Source organism: Phyllobates terribilis, unplaced genomic scaffold, assembly GCF_046119375.1.
Source record: "Phyllobates terribilis strain yellow unplaced genomic scaffold, ASM4611937v1 Scaffold_11__3_contigs__length_659146591, whole genome shotgun sequence".
NCBI classification, from domain to species: Eukaryota; Metazoa; Chordata; class Amphibia; order Anura; family Dendrobatidae; genus Phyllobates; species Phyllobates terribilis.
The window spans coordinates 383,133,344-383,156,204 of NW_027362771.1; the positions used below are offsets into that span (position 1 = coordinate 383,133,344).

The window sequence follows — 22,861 nt, forward strand, 5'->3', positions numbered from 1 at the left end:
CCTTTCCTTACCCTTCCCCTTCCCCGTTATGGGTGAAATGGGCTTCTGGTAAATGTAGTCTTGGTGTTCTTTTCTGTTAATGTTCTTTTATTCACCTCAAAGGCTGATGTAGACAAAGCAGTAAGAGCTGCTCGCTTGGCATTTTCCTCGGGTTCCGTATGGAGAAGAATGGATGCATCAGAAAGGGGAAGACTCTTGGATAAACTTGCTGATTTGGTTGAAAGGGAGAGGGCTATACTTGCTGTAAGTAAATTACATCTCTTAATAGGCCCAGTAATTAAAAACGCGCACACACATTTGTTACATGTGTTTTTTGTTTTTTTTTGCACCCATTCTATATTTTTAAATGGTATGCACTTTAAGTTTTACGGGTGCATCTCACTAAATTAGAATATTATCAAAAAGTTAATTTATTTCAGTTCTTCAATACAAAAAGTGAAACTCATATATTATAGTCATTACAAACAGTGATCTATTTCAACTGTTTATTTCTGTTAATGTTGATGATTACGGCTTACAGCCAATGAAAACACAAGTCATCTCAATTATTTTAATTTACTAACACAAAACACAAGCAAAGGCTTCCGAAGCATTTAAAATGGTCCCTTAGTCTGTTTCAGTAGGCTCCACAATCATGGGGAAGAGTGCTGACATGAAGGATGTTCAGAAGGCAGTCATTGACAGTCTACAAGGTCCCAGAGTTTAAATTTTCATTTGGAAATCATGGTCCCAGAGTCTGGAGGAAGAGTGGAGAGGCACACAATCCAAGCTGCTTGAGGTCTAGTGTGAAGTTTCCACAATCGGTGATGGTTTGGAGAGCCATGCCAGCTGCTGGTGTAGGTCCACTGTGTTTTATCAAGACCAAAGTCAGCGCAAACATCTACCAGGAAATTTTAGAGCACTTCATGCTTCCCTCTGCCAACAAGCTTTTTGGAGATGGAAATTTAATTCTCCAGCAGGACTTGGCACCTGTCCACACTGCCAAAAGTACCAATACCTGGTTTAAAAAACATCAGTATCACTGTGCTTGATTGGCTAGCAAACTCGCCTGACCTTAACCCCATAGAGAATCTATAGGATATTGTAAAGAGGAAGATGAGAGAAACGAGACCCAACAATGCAGATGAGCTGAAGGCTGCTATCAAAGCAACCTGGGCTTCCATAACACCTCAGCAGTGCCACAGGCTGATCGCCTCCATGCCACGCCTCATTGATGCAGTAATTGATGCAAAAGGAGCCCCGACCAAGTATTGAGTCAATTTACTGAACATACATTTCAGTAGGCCAACATTTTTGATTTTTCTAATTCTATTCTAATTTACTGAAATGACGTTTGTGTTTTCATTGGCTGTAAGCCATAATCATCAACATTAACAGAAATAAACACTTGAAATGGATCACTCTGTTTGTAATGACTCTATATAAGTTTCACTTTTTGTATTGAAGAACTGAAATGTTAACTTTTTGATATTCTAATTTAGTGAGATGCACCTGTATGATGCAAGACTAATTCGACACTTAATAAGCTACATCATGCTTTAAGCCACATTAACCCCTTTACGACCAAGTCAGTAATATGTAGCTGCGCCCTGGGCCCTATGGGCCAGCTACGTACTATTACGCGCGCTGTGATCGCGCCCGCACACAAGTGGTGCATGGCGATCGCGGCGGGGTGTCAGCTGATTGTCACAGCTGACACCCAGTGCTAGGTGGCAGGAGCGGGCCTGCACTGCAGCTGGCACATTAACCCCCGAAATGCTGCGATCGAAGTCTATTGCAGGATTGCGAGGGGAAGAGGAGGTAAGCGCTGTTACTTGCCTCCTTCCGGTGTCCCTCGCTGTCTGAGGTGGCTCCTGGATGTTGTCATGGTGACCCATCAAAAAAGACAAATGTAAATAAAAATGGTACCACTGAAAACGTCATCTTGTCCCGCAAAAAAAAACAAGCCGCCATACAGCTCCATCATCTGAAAACTAAAAACGGTTATAGCTCTCAGAATAAAGCGATACAAAAAATAATTATTTCTATAAAAAAAAAAAATTATTGTGTAAAAGGCAAAAGCGCCAAAACATAAAAAAAATAAATGTGGTACCACTGTAAACGTACTGACCCTAAGAATAAAGCTGCCTTATCAATTTTACCACACACAAAACGGCATAAAAAAAAAAAATCCTGAATTGTTGGTTTTTGTTTATTCTGCCTCCCAAAAATTGGAATAGAAAGCGATCCGAAAATGTCACATGCCCAAAAAATGGTACCAATAAAAACGTTGGCTTGTTTTTTTTTGCGGGACAAGTTATCACATAGCTGTCAGCCGAAATATGGAAAACTTATAGCTCTCAAAATATGGCGATGCAAAAAAAAGCGTCTTTTAGTGTATGACAGCTGTCAATCATAAAAACCCAATATAAATCTGGTATCTCTGTAGTCGCACCGACCCGAAGAATAAAGTCGTCTAATCACTTATACCGAACGAGGAACGGAGTGAAAAATCAACTCTAGGGTTAGGTTTGTGCTAGGGTTGGGGTTGAGATTTTTTCAAAAGTACAGAAAAAAAATGATGACGATCTGGCGACCAGTGCTGAGCACAAGTGCTCGCTACTTGAGTTTGCATCGGGTGCTCGGGTATGCACTGAGTATCGTGGGTGCTCGAGTCTCCGCCCCATATGCTTCGCGGCCAAAAAAAAAACGTTGCTGGGATTGCCTGCCATGCATGAGCAATCCCCGCATGGTTTTTTTTTTTTTTTTTTGGGTGTCTAATAACCGTGAAACATGCGGGCGGGGTCTCTCGAGCATGTCACTCGAGCACCCGTGATACATGGTGCATACCAGAGTACCCGATGCAAACTCAAGTAGTGAGCACTTGCGCTCCAGACTAATGACAACTTATTCAATATGATGACCTAATGTTATCAAATTCTGTGCCGTACGTCTGGGTTCAAAATGTACACTATACCCCTTGATAAAATCCTTGAGGGGTCTAGTTTCCAAAATAGTCAATTGTGGGGGGCTTTCTATTATTTAGGCACGACATGGCATCTGCTTTTGATTCCAGACAATTTTGCGTTCAAAAAGTCACACAGTGCTCCTTCCCTTCTGAACTCTGCCGTGTTCCCAAACAGTGTATTTTCCCCACATATGGGGTATCTGCTTACTCAGGAGAAATTGCACAACAGTTTTTAGTTTCCATTTTCTCCTCTTACCCTTGTGAAAATTCAAACATTTGGGGCTAAAAAATCATTTTTGTGGAAAGTTAGATTTTTTTTATTTTTGCGGCTCCATGTTATAAACTTCTGTGAAGCATAAGTTCTCTGAGTGGTCTAGTTTCAAAAATGGTGTCACTTGTGGGGTGTTGACACTTTTTAGGCACATCAGGGGCTCTCCAAACGCAACATGGCGTCCGCTAATTATTCAAGCAAATTTTACATTCAAAAAGTCAAATCAAACGCCTTCCCTTCCGAACCATGCCGTGCGCCCAAATAATGGTTTTCCCCCACATATGGGGTATCTACGTGCTCAGGGGAAATTGCACAACAAATTTTGAGGTCCATTTTTTTTTTTTTTTTTTTTTCCTGTTACCCTTGCGAAAAAAAAAAAAAAAAAATTGGGTCTCAAAATAAAACTTTTGTGAAAAAAGTTAAATGTTCATTTTTTTTTTTCTTCCTGATTCCAAAAATTCATGTGAAGCACCTGAAGGGTTAATAAACATTTTGTGAAGAAAAGTTAAACATTAATTTTTTTTCCTTTGACGTTGCTTCAGTTCCTGTGAAGCACAAGAAGGGTTAATAAACTTCTTGAATGTGGTTTTGAGCACCTTGAGGGGTGCAGTTTTTAAAATGGTGTCCCTTTTGGGTATTTTCTGTCATAAAGGCCGTCAGTCACTTCAAATGTGATGTCGTCCCCCAAAAAAAAAAAAAAAAAAAAAATGGTTTTGTGAATTTTGTTGTAAACATGATAAATCGCACTGTCAACTTTTAACCCTTATAGCTCCCTAATAAAAAAAAAAAAAAAAAAAAAAAAATTGGTTCCAAAATTGTGCTGATGTAAAGTAGACATGTGGGAAATGTTATTTATTAACTATTTTTTGTAGAACATATCTCTGATATAAGGGCATAAAAATTCATATTTTGAAAATTGGGACATTTTTCAAAATTTTCTCCAAATTTCCGATCTTTTTCATAAATAAATGCAAGTGATATCGAAGAAATTTTACCACTCTCATGAAGCACAATATGTCACAAAAAATCAATCTCAGAATCAGCAGGATCCGTTGAAGCATTCCAGAGTTATTACCTCATAAAGTGACAGTGGTCAGAATTGTAAAAATTGGCCCAGTCATTAACACACAAACCACCCTCGGGGGTAAAAATGTTTAAGGAGATGGCCACCTTTTTGAGGATCACAGCAAAGTGGGTGAGTGGTAAAGGGAACCTGTCTTATAAAAAAAAAAAAATAAATCTATTAAACTGCAGATATGGGGATTAATGGCATTGTGAACCTACCCAGCGCCGGCATTTAGACCCCGCATTTAGATATTCGGGTTTCAGTCATGGGGCGGTGCCGTCGCGCATTGAGTCACCGCACTGAGTATAGAGAGCTGCGGCTGGAACTGTGTACCTGGCACTGACAGCCGGCCCTAATGTTGAGCTATTGTCAGTGAGTACATAGCTCAACAGGTCCTATATACAGCCCCCATATGCAGGACATTGCATCTCAGCCTCTGTATATAGCCTCCATCTGCAGTATGTGCCTCAGTATCTGTATGCAGCCTCTGTGTAGTATATCCTCTACAGCCCGTCTACGACCTTGGTCTTCAGTACATGCTCCTCAGCCTTCAGATACAGTTTGATGCATCTCTCAATCCATTGCTCCTCTGTCAGGTAGGAGGGGGCATGTCCTCAGTGTGCCTCTGCGTGAGGACATCCTGTTTGGCCAGAAATTTAAAAGTACATCACCGCTGCGGCCTGACATGGGCCGCCAGTTGCTTCAACAGCACTGCATTTTGCATTACATCACATGCGGTCACAGCACAGTAGGAACTTAAATTGTGATGAGACTGCAAGTGATTATATTCAAGTTACAGTGTGGCTGAGGTCATGCGGCCCTAAATAGTTACTAGACAACCGGTCTGGGGAGCATATGCCCCTGCTTGTGTATTGTGTTAGAAAACCTATCTGCCTACCATATAATACATGGTCCGCAAATCCCTATAATAAAAGCAAAACCAAAAAGATCTATTCTGGAGAAAGAAGTTGCAATGGGAGAGAGGAGAAACCTATCCCTCCGAAATAGGTGATAATAAAATCTATTGATAAATATTCTCCAAACAGACACATATAAGGGAAAATAGCGAAAATATTCTTTATTGGAAAAAATATAAATATCATAAAAAATTACTATAACACTATATGTATGTATGTATGTATGTGTGTATGTATATGTATATATATATATATATATATATATATATATATATATAATGTGTATGTATGTGCAAAGTGAGGACAGCAGGGGAGGGGGAGAGAAGACTGCTAAAGAGTAATGTAATAAGATGAATAATATAACAGAGAGACTAGCACCCCAGGATAGCATTCAATACATAACTGGTGTAAGTATGCTGCCAGTGGATAATAAATCCCAATACTGACCATATCAGATAATAATGATTACAAATCCTCTAGGGGAAGCTGAGAACATGTCTAGCATAAAACCAATAATCCTGTATATCAAATACATGCAGGTAGGTATCAGAATGGTTATATGCTGTCAAATAGACTGTAATCATGATAATTGCGCAATAAGATATACATGTCAGTGAGTCATAGAAACAGACATGGAGCTTCCATTACCTTGGGTCATGTCAGTAAAGTCCAAGGCAGCGTGGGAGAGAATGCTGGGAGTGCAAGGCAGCCTCGATGCGCGTTTCGCCCGGAAGTGGCTTCGTCAGGAGGCGTGGCTATCATGAGGAAAGGGGACACCTTATGTACCAGAGTGTACCAATCAGAACGAGGTACGTAATGAAGTCCCGCCCCCAGCGATGACGCGGACGCCCATGTATGACTCTTGGCCAGGAAGGAACAGAGCACCTCCCATGAAACCACGGCAACGCGGCGGTTATGAAATATAACTATGAAAATTATTATGAAATAATAACTCTGCTTTCCATCACATGTCTTACCTATTGCATTTTTTATGTGTCTTATTGTGTAGAAATATGTGACTCTTAAGATTTTGTGGTATACTAGCCTGATGAAGAGACCTGCGTAGTCTTGAAAGCTTGCAATTTGTTTCCATCTTTTCAGTTAGCCATTAAAAGGTATCAACCACTGAGGACTCTCAAATCTAAATATTTTTGAAAAATATTAACAATCTCAAGATTACAAGTCCATCTCCAGAGATCTTTGTTCCTTTGTCTACGGTGCACAACATAATCAAGAAGTTTACAATCCATGGCACTGTAGCTAATCTACCTGGACATGGATAGCCAAGAAAAATTAATGAAAGGTGACAACGCATGATAGTCTGGATGATGGAGAAGCAGCCCCAATCAAGTTCCAAATAAATTCAAGCTGTCCTGCAGGTTCGGGGTGCATCAGTGTGAGCGCGAACTATCCATCGACATTTGAATGAAATGAAATGCTATGGCAGGAGACCCAGGAGGAACCCACTGCTGACAGAGACCTAAAAAAGCTAAACTGCAGTTTGCCAAAATGTATGTGAGTAAGCCAAAATCCTTCTGGGAAAGCGCCTTGTGGACAGTTGAGATTAAGATAAAGCTCTTTGGTAAAGCACATCATTCTGCTGTTTACTGAAAATGGAATGAGGGCTACAAAGAAAAGGACACACTACCTACAGTCAAATAGGGTGGAGGTTCAAAGATGTTTTAGGGGTGTTTTGCTACCTCTGGCACTGGATGGCTTGACTGTGTGCAAGGCATCATGAAATCTGAAAATTACCAAAGGATTTTGGGTTGTAATGTAGTGCCCAGTGTGAGAAAGCTGGATTTTGGGCAAGGTCATGGGTCCTCCAGCAGGACAATGACCCCAAACATGCTTCTAGAAGCCCCCAGAAATAGATGGAAACAAATAATAATTTTCGGACCTCCTTTAGTATAGCACGGTTCCCAATAAGTGTTTTTCTAACGTACTATATAATTCTATGTAAGGCAATATTAAATCAAACCAGCAATTATAAAGTGTTGATCTTCCCATTCACTTCTCAGACACTGGAGTCCCTAAATAGCGGCAAACCCTTTCTACAGTCATTTTATGTGGATCTCCAAGGTGTGATTAAAACATTCCGGTACTATGCTGGCTGGGCAGATAAAATACATGGCATGACCATACCTGCAGGTAGGTTCTGCATAATCTTACTGGTCTTGGTTTATGTTGTACATGTAGTAAATTTTAATACAGTAATTATGACTTGGCACTGCAGATATCCTGTAAGCACTAAGGCTTTAATTTAAAATGATTAGTAATTTTTTTTTTTTTTTTTTTTTAAAGCCTAGTTTCACTTTTTTTTTTTTTTTTTTTCCTTTTGTATTGTAGATGGAGATTACTTCACATTTACAAGACATGAACCAATCGGAGTATGTGGACAGATCATCCCAGTGAGTATCAACAAGTTTTATTGCAATAAGCGGCTTAATTTAAAGTGATTCTGTCACCATGCTTTTTTTTTGCTAACTAATATGAGGGCATCATAAAGTAGAGACAAGAGACACTGATTCCAGCGATGTCACTTACTGGGCAGCTTAGTGAAGTTTTCATAGTTCATTTGGTGATTTGATAACTAGAGGACTGGAAAACCTGCTCGGTGTAACCCCACCCTAATTACTGACAGGTTTTTGTGTATACTCTGCATAGGCAGAAAGCTGACCATTAATGGTGTGGGCGGGGTTATGTAGAGCTCAGTATTTTGACAACGGCTAGAGCTAAAGCAGCCCATTTATACTACATGCAGCCCAGTAAGTGACACATCCATGGAATCTAGGTCTTTGCCTTTAATTACTGCTACTCTCAGATGGGGTGTCGAAAATGTAGCGAAATATTCTCTGTAAACTCATACTCAACATGAGTCACAGCTGTGTGTTTAATTTTTGGATGAATAAAAATTTCTACGGTTTCTAGAGTATTTGCTGGACTATTTCTGTAAGTATTTAACCTGTTTAAATAAGTAGCTGCAATTGGTATTTAACTGCGTAACTTGGTAAAATGTTCTTGCGCACTAATTTTCTTGTGGTTCTAAAAATGAAATTTATTTTATGCTAATTTCTCAGGATAAATTGGTAAATTTAGTGAAGTGTGTGCATGTCACCTTTTTTTGTAAATATTTTATTATATATTTTCATGGGACAACACTAAAGCTATAACACTGATAAAATGTAAAGTAGTCATTGTGCAGCTTGTATAACTGTGTAAATTTGGTATGCCCTCTAAATAACTAATAAAGGAGTACGCCTCTAGGTAAAAAATTGCCAAATTGTTCCCAATTGGACCTTTTCGCTCCCCCGTTGTCATGTGACTCATTAGTGTTACAAGGTCTCAGGTGTGAATGGAGAGCAGGTGTGTTAAATATGGTGTGATCACTCTCACACTCTCTCATGCTGGTCACTGGAAGTTCAATATGGCCAAGTATTCTCTGAGCATCTTTTTTTAAAAAAAAAAAAAATGTTTGCTATACGTAAGGAGGCTATAAAATGATTGTCAACTATCTGAAACTGAGCTGCAGCATGATGGCCAAGACCATACAGCGGTTTAATAAGACAGGTTCCACTCAGAACAGGCCTTGCCATGCTGAGTCAGTGCACGTGCTTGGTGTCATATCCAGAGGTTGTCTTTTCAAAATGGACGTAGGAGTGCAGCCACATTGCTGCAGAGGTTAAAGGGGTAGTGGGGGTCAGCCTGTCAGTGCTCAGACCATACGCCACACACTGCATTAAATTGGTCTGAATGGCTGTCATCCCAGAAGGAAGCCTTAAAGATGATGCAAAAGAGAGCCCGAAAACCATTTGCTGAAGAATCACAGAAGAAACAGAATCACATTGTATGATTTTTATATAATTAAATAGCCTTTTATTGCATTAAATAAGTATTTGATCACCTTCCAACCAGCAAGAATTCTGTCTCGCACAGACCTGTTAAATTTTTCTTGAAGAAGCCCTCCTACTCTGCACTCATTACCTGTATTAATTGCACCTTTTTGAACTCGTTACCTGTATAAAAGGCACCTGTCCACACACTTAGTCACACTTCATCCTCTCCACCATGGCCAAGACCAAAGAGCTGTCTAAGGGCACCAGGGACAAAATTGTAGACCTGCACAAGGCTTTGATGGGCTACAGGACCAAGGGCAAGCAGCTTGGCGAGAAGGCACAACTGTTGGCACAATTATTAGAAAATGGAAGAAACACCAGATGACTGTCAATCTTACTTGGTCTGGGGCTCCATGCAAGATCTCGTCTCGTGGGGTAAGGATGATTCTGAGAGCGGTCATGAATCAGCCCAGAACTACATGGGAGGACCTGGTCAATGCCCTAAAGAGAACTGGGACCGCAGTCTCAAACATTACCATTAGTAATACACTACGCTGTCATGGATTAAAATCCTCCAGTGTACGCAAGGTCCCCCTGCTCATACCAGCACATGTCCAGGCGCATTTGAAGTTCGCCAGTGACCATCTGGATGATTCAGAGAAGGTCATGTGGTCAGATGAGTCCAAAATATGACTTTTTGGTATCCACTCCACTTGCTGTGTTTTGGAGGAAGATGAGTACAACCCCCAAGAACACCATCCCAACCGTGAAACATGGTGGGTGAAACCTCATACTTTTGGGGGTGCTTTTATGTAAAGTGGACAGGACTACTGCACCGTATTAAAGGGAGAATGGATGGGGTCATGTATTGTGAGATTTTGGCCAACAACCTCCTTCCCTCAGTAAGGGCATTGAAGATAGGTCGTGGCTGGGTCTTCCAGCATGACAACGACACGAAACAGACAAAGAGGGCAACTAAGGAGTGACTCCGAAAGAAGCATTTCAAGGTCCTGGAGTGGCCTAGCCAGTCTGCAGACTTGAACCCAATAGAAAATCTTGGGTGGGAGCTAAAACTCCATGTTGCCCAGCGATCGCCCCGAAACCTGAAAGATCTGGAGATCTTTATGGAGGAGTGGGCCAAAATCCCTGCTGCAGTGGGTGCAAACTTGGTCAAGAGCTACAGGAAACGTCTGACCTCTGTAATTGCAAACCAAGGTTTCTGTACCAAATATTAAGTTTGTTTTTGTATTGTATCAAATACTTATTTAATGCAATAAAATGCAAATTAATTATGTAAAAATGATATTCTGGATTTTTTTTTTTAAGATTGTCTCTCAGTTGATTTGTACCTACAATAAAAATTACGGACCTCTCCATTCTTTGTAGGTGGGAAAACTTGCAACATCGACAGTGTATCAAATACTTAAAATACTTATTTTCCCCACTGTATAATACAGTATATAATTTTATTGCAAATACTTTTTTTTTTTTCCTCTTTGTGGTGGTAAGAACAGTAGATATTTGGGCGCCAGTTTGGGGGAGGGTTGTTTATCACCAACACAACTATATTGTTTTTTTTAAATTGGAGATTGGACAAAGCAATTATCTTAACAAATATAATCAGAAGCCTTTCATGTTCTAGTGTATGTGAATTACTATAGCACATAACTAGTGGAACATTTAAATCCAATACAGTCTTCCTTCTAACACACCCATGGAAAATTCTTGTGGCAGGCATACTGTATGGCTGTAATATCAAAGGGAATTTGCGCACTGGCTTTTATGGGAAACTTTCTTAATGTGGTAGTTTCCTGTAAAATGCTATCTTCCATGCATCACATTTGTTTTGATGTCACAGTATATGGAGAGTTGGGGGAGCACTGCTTATTTATCTGCAGAGGTGGTCAGAATCAACATTTCTAAACTTCATTCTGCAAGTTTCCTTCTTCAGTTCTCATCCATCTGTTTCTAATGGCGTTTTTGATACACAACAGTAGTCAAAGAAATTCCTTACCTTCAGTAGATCATTCAGTGTTCTTGCTTCTTACTTTTGTAGCCTACAAACTATGCATAGCTTTAGATACAAGCACTTCCATTTCTATAGCTGGTGAATGTGCTGACCACAAAATCACACAAAAATCATCAATTGAAATCAAATTTATTAACCAATGGAGGCCTGGCTTTGGAGTCACCCCCAAAATTAAAGTGGAAAAAACACACTACAGGCTGATCCAACTTTGATGTAATGTCCTTTAAAACAAGTCAAAATGAGGCTCAGTATGGTGTGTGGTCTCCACGTGCCTGTATGACCTCCCTACAACACCTGGGCATGCTCCTGATGAGGTTGAGGATGGTCTCCTGTGGGATCTCCTCCCAGACCTGGACTAAAGCATCCGCCAAATCCTGGACAGCCTGTGGTGCAACGTGACGTTGGTGGATGGAGCGAGACATGATGTCCCAGATGTGTTCAATCGGATTCAGGTCTGGGGAACGGGCGGGCCAGTCCATATCTTCAATGCCTTCATCTTGCAGGAACTGCTGACACACGCCAGCCACATGAGGTCTGGCATTGTCCTGCATTAGGAGGAACCCAGGGCCAACCACTCCAGCATATGGTCTCACAAGGGGTCTGAGGATCTCATCTCTGTACCTAATGGCAGTCAGGCTACCTCTGGCAAGCACATGGAGGGCTGTGCGGCCCTCCAAAGAAATGCCACCCCACACCAATACTGACCCACTGCCAAACCGGTCATGCTGAAGGATGTTGCAGGCAGCAGATCCCTCTCCACGGCGTCTCAAGACTCCGTCTCGTCTGTCAAATGTGCTCAGTGTGAACCTGCTTTCATCTGTGAAGAGCACAGGGCGTCAGTGGCGACTTTGCCAATCCTGGTGTTCTATGGCAAATGCCAAGCGTCCTGCACGGTGTTAGGTTGTGAGCACAACCCCCATCTGTGGACGTCGGGCCCTCATACCACCCTCATGGAGTCGGTTTCTAACAGTTTGTGCAAACACATGCACATTTGTGGCCTGCTGGAGGTCCTTTTTGCTGGGCTCTGGCAGTGCTCCTCATGTTCCTCCTTGCACAGAGGCGGAGGTAGCGGTCCTGCTGCTGAGTTGTTGCCCTCCTACGGCCCCCTCCACATCTCCTGGTGTACTGGCCGGTCTCCTGGTAGCGCCTCCAGACTCTGGACACTACGCTGACCGACACAGCAAACCTTCTTGCCACAGCTCGCATTGATGTGCCATCCTGGATGAGCTGCACTACCTGAGCAATTTCTGTGGGTTGTGGAGTCCATCTCATGCTACCACGAGTGTGAAAGCACAACCAACATTCAAAAGTGACCAAAACATCAGCCAGAAAGCATTGGTACTGAGATGTGGTCTGTGGTCCCCACCTGCAGAACCACTCCTTTATTGAGGGTGTCTTGATAATTGCCAATAATTTCCATCTATTGTCTATTCCATTTGCACAACAGCCAGTGAAATTGATTGTCAATCAGTGTTGCTTCCTAAGTGGACAATTTGATTCCACAGAAGTTTGATTTACTTGGAGTTATAGTCTGTTGTTTAAGTGTTCCCTTTATTTTTTTGAGCTATGTATGTATGTATTACACCCCCCCCCCCCCAAAAAAAAAAAAAAAAAATATATATATATATATATAGTGTAGTAAAAATGACCTGATGCATAATGATTCTCCTCAACAGTATATAAACTTTAAATATTGTCGTAATCATACTGTTGAGGTGAATCAATATTCACCAGGTCATTTTAACCATACAAGTTACACCCCCAAAAAAAAACATTTTCTCCCAAAAAATATATATAGAAAATAAAATAGAATATTTATATATTATTTTTTGAAATTTCACTGCACTTTGAATTTTTTTTCCAGTACACTTATGTGGTTAAAGGAATGGTGTCAATCAAAAGTACAACTCATTCTGCAAAAAAATAAGCCCTCATAGGTCTGTGAATAGAAAAAAAATATATAGCTGTTGGAAGAAGGGGAGGGGAAAGAAAAACAGAAATGCAAAAACGTAAATTGGTTATGTTGGGAAGAGATTAAAAATGTGTGGAAAATTAAACCATCAGAAGTGTTTGACAAAGTTCTCGGTCTGTACTTAATGTTTTCTCTAGATTATTTGCCACTCATCAGATTTTGGATTGAAAATGTAGGCCACGTTCATTTTTAAAAGATTTATATTTTATTTTTTGTATTGTCTAATATTTTTATGGACCATGAGAAACTTAAAATGTTTGAAAAAAGTTGGTATTCATTTTTTTTGGGAGATAAATTTAGCAACATATTGCATATTTTGGTGTTCTGTTTAAGTAGTTCTGAATTTTTGAAAAGCTCTTAAGATTGAGTTTGGCTGTGTTTTACATTTTAATGTGTGCAACAAGGAAAATATTAGCCTGTAACTGGGAAAATCTAGGAGAAGTAGATAAGAAGGTGAATATAGTGTTTGATAAACTATTATTGAATTTACCCATTAAAACTCTCATATTTGCCACCTGTTGTCTTCCGCAGTGGAACTTTCCTCTTTTGATGTTTGCATGGAAGGTGGCACCAGCTCTGTGTTGTGGGAACACGGTGGTAATTAAACCAGCAGAACAGACGCCGCTCACTGCACTCTTCATGGGAGCCCTCATCAAGGAGGTAAAATGAGGCACTAGCAATATTATGCTTTTTGCAGATACTTAAATTTAACAACTTTAAAATTAACTTTATGCCGACAATATTCACACACCATTTTTTTCCCTTCATATTTATTTTATTAGGCTGGGTTTCCACCAGGAGTTGTTAATATTTTGCCAGGATATGGTCCAACTGCAGGCACAGCAATAACTTCTCACCCTGGCATAGATAAAGTTGCATTCACTGGCTCTACAGAGGTATGCATGTTTTCTCTTAATTGAGGATCATTTCCCTGAATAGACTGTGCGTAAATTACATGCCAATGCAGTCTCTGCGTCGGAGAAAAAAACAACCCTATTTGCGAACGATCCTGTATAAAAGAAGTTGTATGTTGTTTATATAGTATGAAAGGAATGTGTAGCTACTTATTGTTCAGATATTGGATTTTTAGATGAAATGTATTTATCATCTATATGAAAATTAAGACTCCTTCCTATTAGGGTATGAGTTATTCTATTGCTCATCTTGGCATGAGTAAAGTGAAATCACACTGGTGAGCTGTGACCATCATGTACTGTGGATTCTGTGTATTGTCCAACATATGGCCCACAGGCCAATGCAGAAATTGGAAGACTTCTGTTTTTTGTGGGGTTTTGTATTTTTTTTAAATGGTGATTTTGAATATTGAGGAGGCAAAAATAGGATATTTTTGATTTAATCTGCATTTAACATAAAGACAAGTGTTGAGCGAGCATGCTCGATATTGCTTGGTACTCGCCAGAGCATCACGCTACTCGGGATGTTCGGCGAGCACCGAGCATTTCCGGGTTACTCGGACGGGAGCTCGGGTCTCCGCCCTGCATGTTTGGCGCTCTTTACAGAGCCAATGAACATGCAGGGATTGCCAGCCAGTCACTGTAATGCCGCAGCCATGTTTGTGGGCATTACAGTGATTGGCTGGCCGCACAGCATCACCTCGAGTATTTAAAACCGGGCGCCGCCATTTTGGACAGTCGCTCCGGATCAGACAGTGTAGGGACAGCGCTGCTGATTTAGGGAGAGATATATCCTGTGAAATAGTTAGTGTAGGGTCTGTAAAGGCTGACAGATCAAACAAACAGTCCTTCTCAGGACTAATATCCATCCCAGATATCAGGCAGGCAGGCTGTATAGGAGATGCAGTGGTTATACCAGCAAACGCTGCATTACAGTCCTGTGTGCTCCTATTGCTGAAATTGCTGGACTTAGCTCCAGGTCTCGGGGGCCAGGAAAAATCCTTTTTTTTTTTTCATCTAAAGCCTCTTTTTTTTTATTTCCCTCTTCACACTGTACAAATACCCGTCTTATTAACCTTTTGGTGTCCCCCCCCCCCCCCCCCCCCCTCAAAAAAAAAAAAGTGTGTCTCTGATTTTTCAGACACAAATATATCTGTTGGAAATAGTCTGGTGTAGGCCAGAGAGACAGAAGTGTGCTCTTGCTGTTCCATGGTAAAAAATCTCTATTATCCTGCTCTTGGCATTTTTTGCCGTAAAAAAAAATTATAATAGTGTCTCCCTGATTTTTCAGACACAAATATATCTGTTGAAAATAGTCTGGTGTAGGCCAGAGAAACAGAAGTGTGGTTTTGCAGTTCCATGGGACACTTGTACCCCAAAAAAAACAAAAAAAAACAGTTTGAGTGTGTCGCTCACTGTTCAGCCGCAAATATATATATATTTTAAAAAGTCTGGTATACCTACACCAGTAAATTATAACTGTGGTTTTCCTCTTCCACGGTTCTAATCTACTTTATATTACCCTTTTTCCATTGATAGTGCGAGTGTAAGCTATTTACTTCCTTTACAATGGGCAAGGCGCGTGGCAAGGGACATGGAAGTGGACGTTCTGGTGATGTTGCGTGCAGAGGACGGGGCCGTGGCCAAGGTGAAAATGTGCCACAACCAACAGCCACATCTTCTCGCTCCCACTTCTTGACCGAATTACTAGGGAAGCACAGACCAACACCAGTATTGAGAACTGATCAGTGTGAACAGGTTATTAATTGGATAGCAGATAATGCTTCCAGTTACCTGGGCACCACCACCTCCGGCCTATCTTCCACACGGTCGACTCTTAGTAGCCGTGAGTCTCGACCGCATACTCCTCCTCACCCTGATGTTCCTTCCTCCCACCATGCCGAGTGTCGTCAGACAGCAACTGATCACAATTGCCAGGAAGTGAGGAGGAGCATCGTGGTGCGCAAGTGGAAGAGGAGGAGGTGGTGGATGATCTAGTAACTGACCCAACGTGGCAGGAGGACATGCAGAGTGAGGCCAGCAGCACACAGGGGGAGGGAGGCAGAATACCCCAACAGGCAGGAAAAAGCAGTGTGGTGGCCGCAGACAGAAGGCGGGCAACCGTTCCCCGTAACACCAACACGAGGGACGTTGGCAGTACAACCGGTAGGTCTTCCCGAGTCTGGAATTTTTTTAAAGACTCTGCTGATAACCCCAAAAAGGCAATTTGTACCACCTGCCATGCCAGCATCAGCAGGGGTGACAAAACTATCAGCCTGACCACCACCAGCATGATCAGGCACATGGCAGCAAAGCACCCGACTTTGTGGGCCGAACCCCAGGGTCCACGACCAGTGTCAGCGGGTGTCACCAATGCTTCTTCCACTGTTGTGTGTGCAATAGAACCACCTGTTGTGTGTATGCAATGCAATCCCCTTTCCATACTGCATGCAAAGATGCCCCCTCCTCTCAGTCTTCATTTGTTATGGCAGTTTCTCAAGAAACAGCATCAACGTCCATGTCCCACCGCAGCGTTCAATTGTCCATATCCCAGACCTTTGAACGAAAGCGCAAATTCGCAGCTAACTCCCCTCAAGCCAGAGTCCTAAATTCGCACATTTCACGACTGCTTGCTTTGGAAATGCTGCCTTTTAGGCTGGTGGAGACGGAATCCTTCCGCAACGTTATGGCGGTGGCTGTCCCTCGGTACTCTGTCCCCAGCCGACACTATTTTGCCCGGTGTGCCATCCCCGCACTACACAAGCACGTGTCCCAAAACATCTGCCGTGCCCTCAACAACGCAGTTACTGGGAGAGTCCACCTGACAACGGACACGTGGACAAGTGCTTGTGGCCAGGGACGGTACATCTCCCTGAAGTTACACTGGGTAAACATAGTGGAAGCCGGGACCCAGTACCTTGGGACGGAACACCTCCTCCCCACACCGAGGATTGCAGGCCCTATGTCAGTCAGAGTTGCCCCCACAGTGTACAGCTCCTGCGCATCATCCTCCTCCTCCTCCTCATGTTCAGCCTCCATCTGCAGTACTGCCTCCGCCAAGCGGCAACAGGCTGTGCTGAAACTCATAAGCTTAGGTGATAAACCTCACACTGCTTGTGAGTTCTGGACAGCTGTGAAAGAGCAGGCAGATCTGTGGCTGAGACCGCTGAACCTACATCCAGGCATGGTGGTGTGTGACAATGGCCGTAACCTGGTGGCGGCTCTGAGGCGAGATCACACACGTACCATGCCTGGCTCATGTGCTTAACCTCGTGGTTCAGCGGTTTCTTAAATTGTACCCTGAGTTGCCAGATCTGCTCGTGAAAGTACGCCGCCTGTCAGCTCATTTTCGCAAGTCTGCTACAGCTTCCGCCGCCCTTGCTGTGTTGCAGCAGCGTTTGCAGCTTCCGTCACACCGACTGTTGTGTGATGTCCCCACACGTTGGAACTCTACCCTCCACATGTTGCAAAGGATTTGTGAGCAGAAGAGAGCAGTTGTGGAGTACCAGCTGCAACAAGGCCGTCGATATTCAGGTCAGACTCCACACATAAGACCTCAGGAGTGGACCTGGATGTCTGACATATGTACCATCCTGCCAGACTTTGAGGAGTCCACCCAGATGGTGAGTGGTGATGACGCCATCATTAGCGTCAGCATCCCACTTGTCTGTCTTTTGCAACGCTCTCTGCAGAGAATTAAAGAGGAGGCATTGCAGCCAGAGTATGATGAGATGGATCTAGAAGTCGTAGCTGTTGATTACACACAGCCCAGCCTCATCTCATCCCAACGTGCATTGGGGGACAATGAGGGAGAGGAGGAGGAGGAGGAAGAACAGGAGCTGGTATCATGCGCTGTAGACAGTAGTACCTGTACAACTGTCATACCGTCGGTTCAGCGTGGGTGGCCTGAGGACAGGGGGAGGAGGAGGAGGAGGAGAGCATGGTCAGTCGTCATCTTGGTGAGGACACGGAAATCTTGCCCTTTACCAGTCTGGCACGCATGGCTGACTTTATGTTACGCTGCCTTAACCGTGACCCTCGCGTTGTCAAAATGTTGGGTGACAGTCATTACTGGTTGGTGACACTTTTAGACCCCCGCTACAAGGAGAACTTTCACTCTCTTATTCCTGAGGTGGGGAGGTCTACAAAAATGGGGCAGTACCAGAAGGCCCTTGCTGCAGAACTGTTAAAAAAATTCCCATCTGAACACGCTAGCGGCAGAGGTCACAGTTTGTTGACCAACCAAGGCATACAAGCGAGAGAGAGGCAACTCCAATCCAGCAGAGGCAGGGGGACACTGTCAACATTCTGGGACGGTTTTCTGAGACCCGCCCAGCTTACAGGCCCTGAGGCGCGGGGTACTCTCACAAGAAGTGGAAAGTTTCAAAAGATGGTGAGGGAATACCTTGCCGACCGTACCAGCATCCTCTGTGATTCCTCTGTGCCTTTTTAATTATTGGGTATCCAAGCTGGACACTTGGAATTAACTCGCTCTGTATGCCTTGGAGGTCCTGGCCTGCCCTGCCGCTAGCATGTTAACGGAGCGTGTTTTTAGTGCCGCTGGGGGAATTATAACTGATAAGCGCACTCGCCTGTCAACTGACAATGCTGACAAGCTGACCCTTATCAAAATGAACAAGGGCTGGTTTGGGCCAGACTTCTCATCACCACCAAATGACAGCAGAGTAACATAAAGTCAAATCCACTGTGTTATTTCGGGAGGTGTATTCACATGCACCGCTTCACACCGACACATGGGTATACGTTTCCTCATTTCGGCTGTTTAATGTTCTTCTCCTTATCCTCATCCTCAGCCTCTACCACCACTATACCACCAGGGTGACCGTGGTCCGTGTTGCCATTATTGAAAGTTCCTCCGTCCTAACTTTTGGAAGCTTTTGCTTGGAAGGCATAAGCAAATACTATGGGAGACCCACTCCCCAATAATGGGAATAATGTTTTTAAGATGCTGTACTGTATGGCTCTTGTAAGAGGCATTAAAAGTGTCTTGTTAAGCTACTGTGACCTCCACGTCGCTTCAAAGGGACATTAAAAGAATTTTCTTAAGCCACTCTGAACTCCACAGCTCTTCCAAGGTGCATTGAAATGTTGTTTTTAATTACCTCTAACCCCCACGACTCTTCGAACGGGCATTGCATTTCCTCCTAATTTTAGTTAGTTTTCGCCTTTTCATTGAAAAATTGAAAAGCAAAAGCTAAGGGAGACCCACTCCCCAATAATGGGTAGAAGGTTTTAGTACGCTGTAATCCACGTCTGTTTCAAGGGGCATTGCAGTTCTTCATAATTTTTGGAAAGCCTTCCATTCACTGCTTAAGCCAACAGTGTACAGGAGACCCAGTTGCTATAAATGGAAAAAAACGGTTTAATTAAGGCCCTCTGACCTCCATGTCATTTCCAAGGGGCATTGGAGTGCCTCGAAATTTTTGGCAGGCATTGCACTCACTGTATGCCTTATAACTGTGTAGCTGAACCGCTCCTTTTGTCACAGAAACATATCCTACAAGACATGTGTGGTTGGCTGGCCTGATATTGATGTGAATGGTCCCTGTTCCTCCTGCTCTTTCTCCTTTGGCACCACCTCATCCATCATTCATCACCTGAAGCTTTGTTTTAACGGGAGTCCTAGAACTGGGATAGTAGCAACATCCAGCAATCCTCGGAGGAGGTAGGATATGCGCCAAAACGCTGACCACCTCAGGCCCAGCCGCTACTACATACATGCGCTTGCATTCCAAGAAAACAAAGCAGATGCTAACTTCTATCATCATCACCATGCTCCTCACCTAGGCACTCTCAACTCCCCTGATGGAGAAGCCAGGGCCCACCCGAGGAGTCTGGTTCTCTGGTGGTCTTGTCCAATGCTGCCCTAAAGCAGGCCAGGCTAAGAAAAGTGTTTGGGAAGGTGACAGGAGAAATAGGGGTGGCTGGGGACAGAGTATGGATTCCAGGCTGCCAACGCAGCCATGATGTGGTGGCCAGATTCCGCTTCCACATGCCTAAAAGGTCCAATTTCAAGTAAAAGCAAGCAGTATGGTATTGCAGCCTGGGGGTGGGTGGGTGGTTGGCTGCATATTTGCGCTTGCATTGCAAGGAATGGGGGAGGTACAATTGAACACTGCCCTGGGAGAAGGACTTGCACGGGGATAGTTGCAAGTCTGCATCTTCTGATGCGGCAAGGATCACTTCTGATGGGCACATTTTTAGGCAGTGACCTGGGTGTCAGAGATGCTTCCAAGGGTCTTCCCCATGCTGTTCCCATGTCTTTTCAGCACTGTATGCATGTGTCACACAGCACATGGCCAGATAAGGTTGCAAAATGTTAAAATGACATTTCCCGGTGAATGAATTTGTCACGGTTGAAAGCAATACAAAAGTGCAAAAACGCATAAAAAATGCTACTTGTGAACATAGCCCAAGGTGTGAAGGAGTATTTTTGTTTTTGGTTATTTTATTTTACCTTATACACAAGTCTTTACCCTGGAAAGGAACTTCCTTAACATATTTCACAGGAAAGCAGTTTGTTTCGTTTTTGAACATTTTATTGTGAGCCCTTTAAAAGTGGCTTAATACCTCTGACCACGTTGTTGACAGCAGTGACCTGGGGGTTAGAAATGCTTCCTGGGGCGATCCCCATGCTGTCCCCATGTCATTTGAGCGCTGTCACTATCGTTTTGGGCACTTGTTAGGCTTTTAAAAGACTGCCGGGGATGCCGCCGCAAAAATGGGCTCGTTGCTCGGGTCGAGCACCCGAGTATCACGGCAAGCTCGGCCCGAGCTTCGAGCACCCAAGCATATTAGTGCTCGCTCAACACTAATAAAGACCTAATTGTATACAATAGGTCAGTTTCTGATGGCATATTCCCATTAATGTATTATGTCTGGGATATTATGTAGAAGTAATTTTGGTCTCCAAGCTCACATTTCATTTTAAAAATTGCGTGTCTGTCTACTAGTAGGGCTCCAGAGTTTGTGTACAAGGGACCATCCACTTATTAATCTTTTAATCCAGGTTTCTGATGCACAGGAAATTTAGTACAACATCTATGTGAATCGCATATTTTTATGATGCCATGCAAACCCTAAAAAAAGTGGCTTACCATTTTTAGTTTCTTTTTCCCATTTAAAAAAAGGGAACAACAAAAATCCTGCTCTCTAAAATTTTAAAGGGAGTGAACTAGTGTAAATGTGTTACCCAAACCTTGTCTTCTATGGATTTGCTGAAGGCAACATTGTTTTAAGCCAACCTTTCATTCTGTTGGTCATCATGACTTCATTTTGTTTAATCATGTTCATTGTACAAACCTGTATGCCCATAAGCGTAACAATAGAGCATGCCCAATAGTCCCTATACCAAATAAGAGGACACCAAAATTCCAAATGGGAAATTAAATCCCCCCCCCATTCCCTCCTCCTGCTGCAATCCCGTTAGCGGTTGTCCACTACCCTGACTTGGTTACTGCTTTTGCCATAAATATTTAGAGATAATGCTGCTAAAAATCGCCATGTACCTTTTCTGCCAGTTTCATGTTTTTATGCAATCACTTCCTCTTCAGAATCCTCTGTTTTAAATAGATTTCCCATTGGCCCTTGTGCTGGGCTATAGGCCAGCAATGAGCAGGAAGGAGTTGACAACTGTCCAGACATTCCAGGATTGTCTGGAAAAATAGGGCACTTTTTTGGCCTGTCTGTTTAAAAAAAAAAATTTTTTTTTTTTTTGTAGCTGAAGAAACTTAATACATATTTTTGACCGCAATAATCATGATTTTACAGTAAATGCAGTACAGACCAAAAGTTTGGACACACCTTCTCATTTAATGATTTTTCTGTATTTTCATGACTATGAAAATTGTACATTCCCACTGAAGGCATCAAAACTATGAATTAACAAAAAAGTGTGAAACAACTGAAAATATGTCTTATATTCTAGGTTCTTCAAAGTAGCCACCCTTTGCTTTGATGACTGCTTTGCACACTCTTGGCATTCTCTTGATGAGATTCAAGAGGTAGTCACCGGAAATGGTCTTCCAACAATCTTGAAGGAGTTCCCAAAGATGCTTAGCACTTGTTGGCCCTTTTGCCTTCACTCTGCGGTCCAGCTCACCCCAAACCATCTCGATTGGGTTCAGGTCTGGTGACTGTGGAGGCCAGGTCATCTGGCGTAGCACCCAATCACTCTCCTTCTTGGTCAAATAGCCATCATTGTCATTGTCTGTTGAAAAATAAATGATGGCCCAAGTAAACGCAAACCGGATGGAATAGCATGCTGCTGCAAGATGCTGTGGTCGCCATGCTGGTTCAGTATGCCTTCAATTTTGAATAAATCCCCAACAGTGTCACCAGCAAAGCACCCCCACACCATCACACCTCCTCCTCCATGCTTCACGGTGGGAACCATGCATGTAGAGTCCATCCATTCACCTTTTCTGCGTCGCACAAAGACACGGTGGTTGGAACCAAAGATCTTAAATTTGGACTCATCAGACCAAAGCACAGATTTCCACTGGTCTAATGTCCATTCCTTGTGTTCTTAAGCCTAAACAAGTCTCTTCTGCTTGTTGCCTGTCCTTAGCAGTGGTTTCCTAGCAGCTATTTTACCATGAAGGCCTGCTGCACAAAGTCTCCTCTTAACAGTTGTTGAAGAGCTGTCTGCTGCTAGAACTCTGTGTGGCATTGACCTGGTCTCTAATCTGAGCTGCTGTTAACCTGCGATTTCTGAGGCTGGTGACTCTGATAAACTTATCCTCAGAAGCAGAGGTGACTCTTGGTCTACCTTTGCTGGGGCGGTCCTCATGTGAGCCAGTTTCTTTGTAGCGCTTGATGGTTTTTGCAACTGCATTTGGGGACACTTTCAAAGTTTTCCCAATTTTTCGCACTGACTGACCTTCATT

The 22,861-nt window shown here is 42.9% G+C and overlaps 1 protein-coding gene across 1 annotated transcript in view; it reads left to right on the forward strand.

Annotated features, from left to right (window-relative positions):
* ALDH1A2 (aldehyde dehydrogenase 1 family member A2) overlaps positions 1-22,861 on the forward strand; it is a 52,193-nt gene that overhangs the window by 14,535 nt on the left and 14,797 nt on the right. The window contains exons 3-7 of the mRNA XM_073652977.1: positions 103-243; positions 7,223-7,352; positions 7,551-7,612; positions 13,570-13,698; positions 13,821-13,934. Coding sequence (XP_073509078.1) covers positions 103-243; positions 7,223-7,352; positions 7,551-7,612; positions 13,570-13,698; positions 13,821-13,934 — 576 coding nt within the window. The remainder of the gene's footprint in view (positions 1-102; positions 244-7,222; positions 7,353-7,550; positions 7,613-13,569; positions 13,699-13,820; positions 13,935-22,861) is intronic.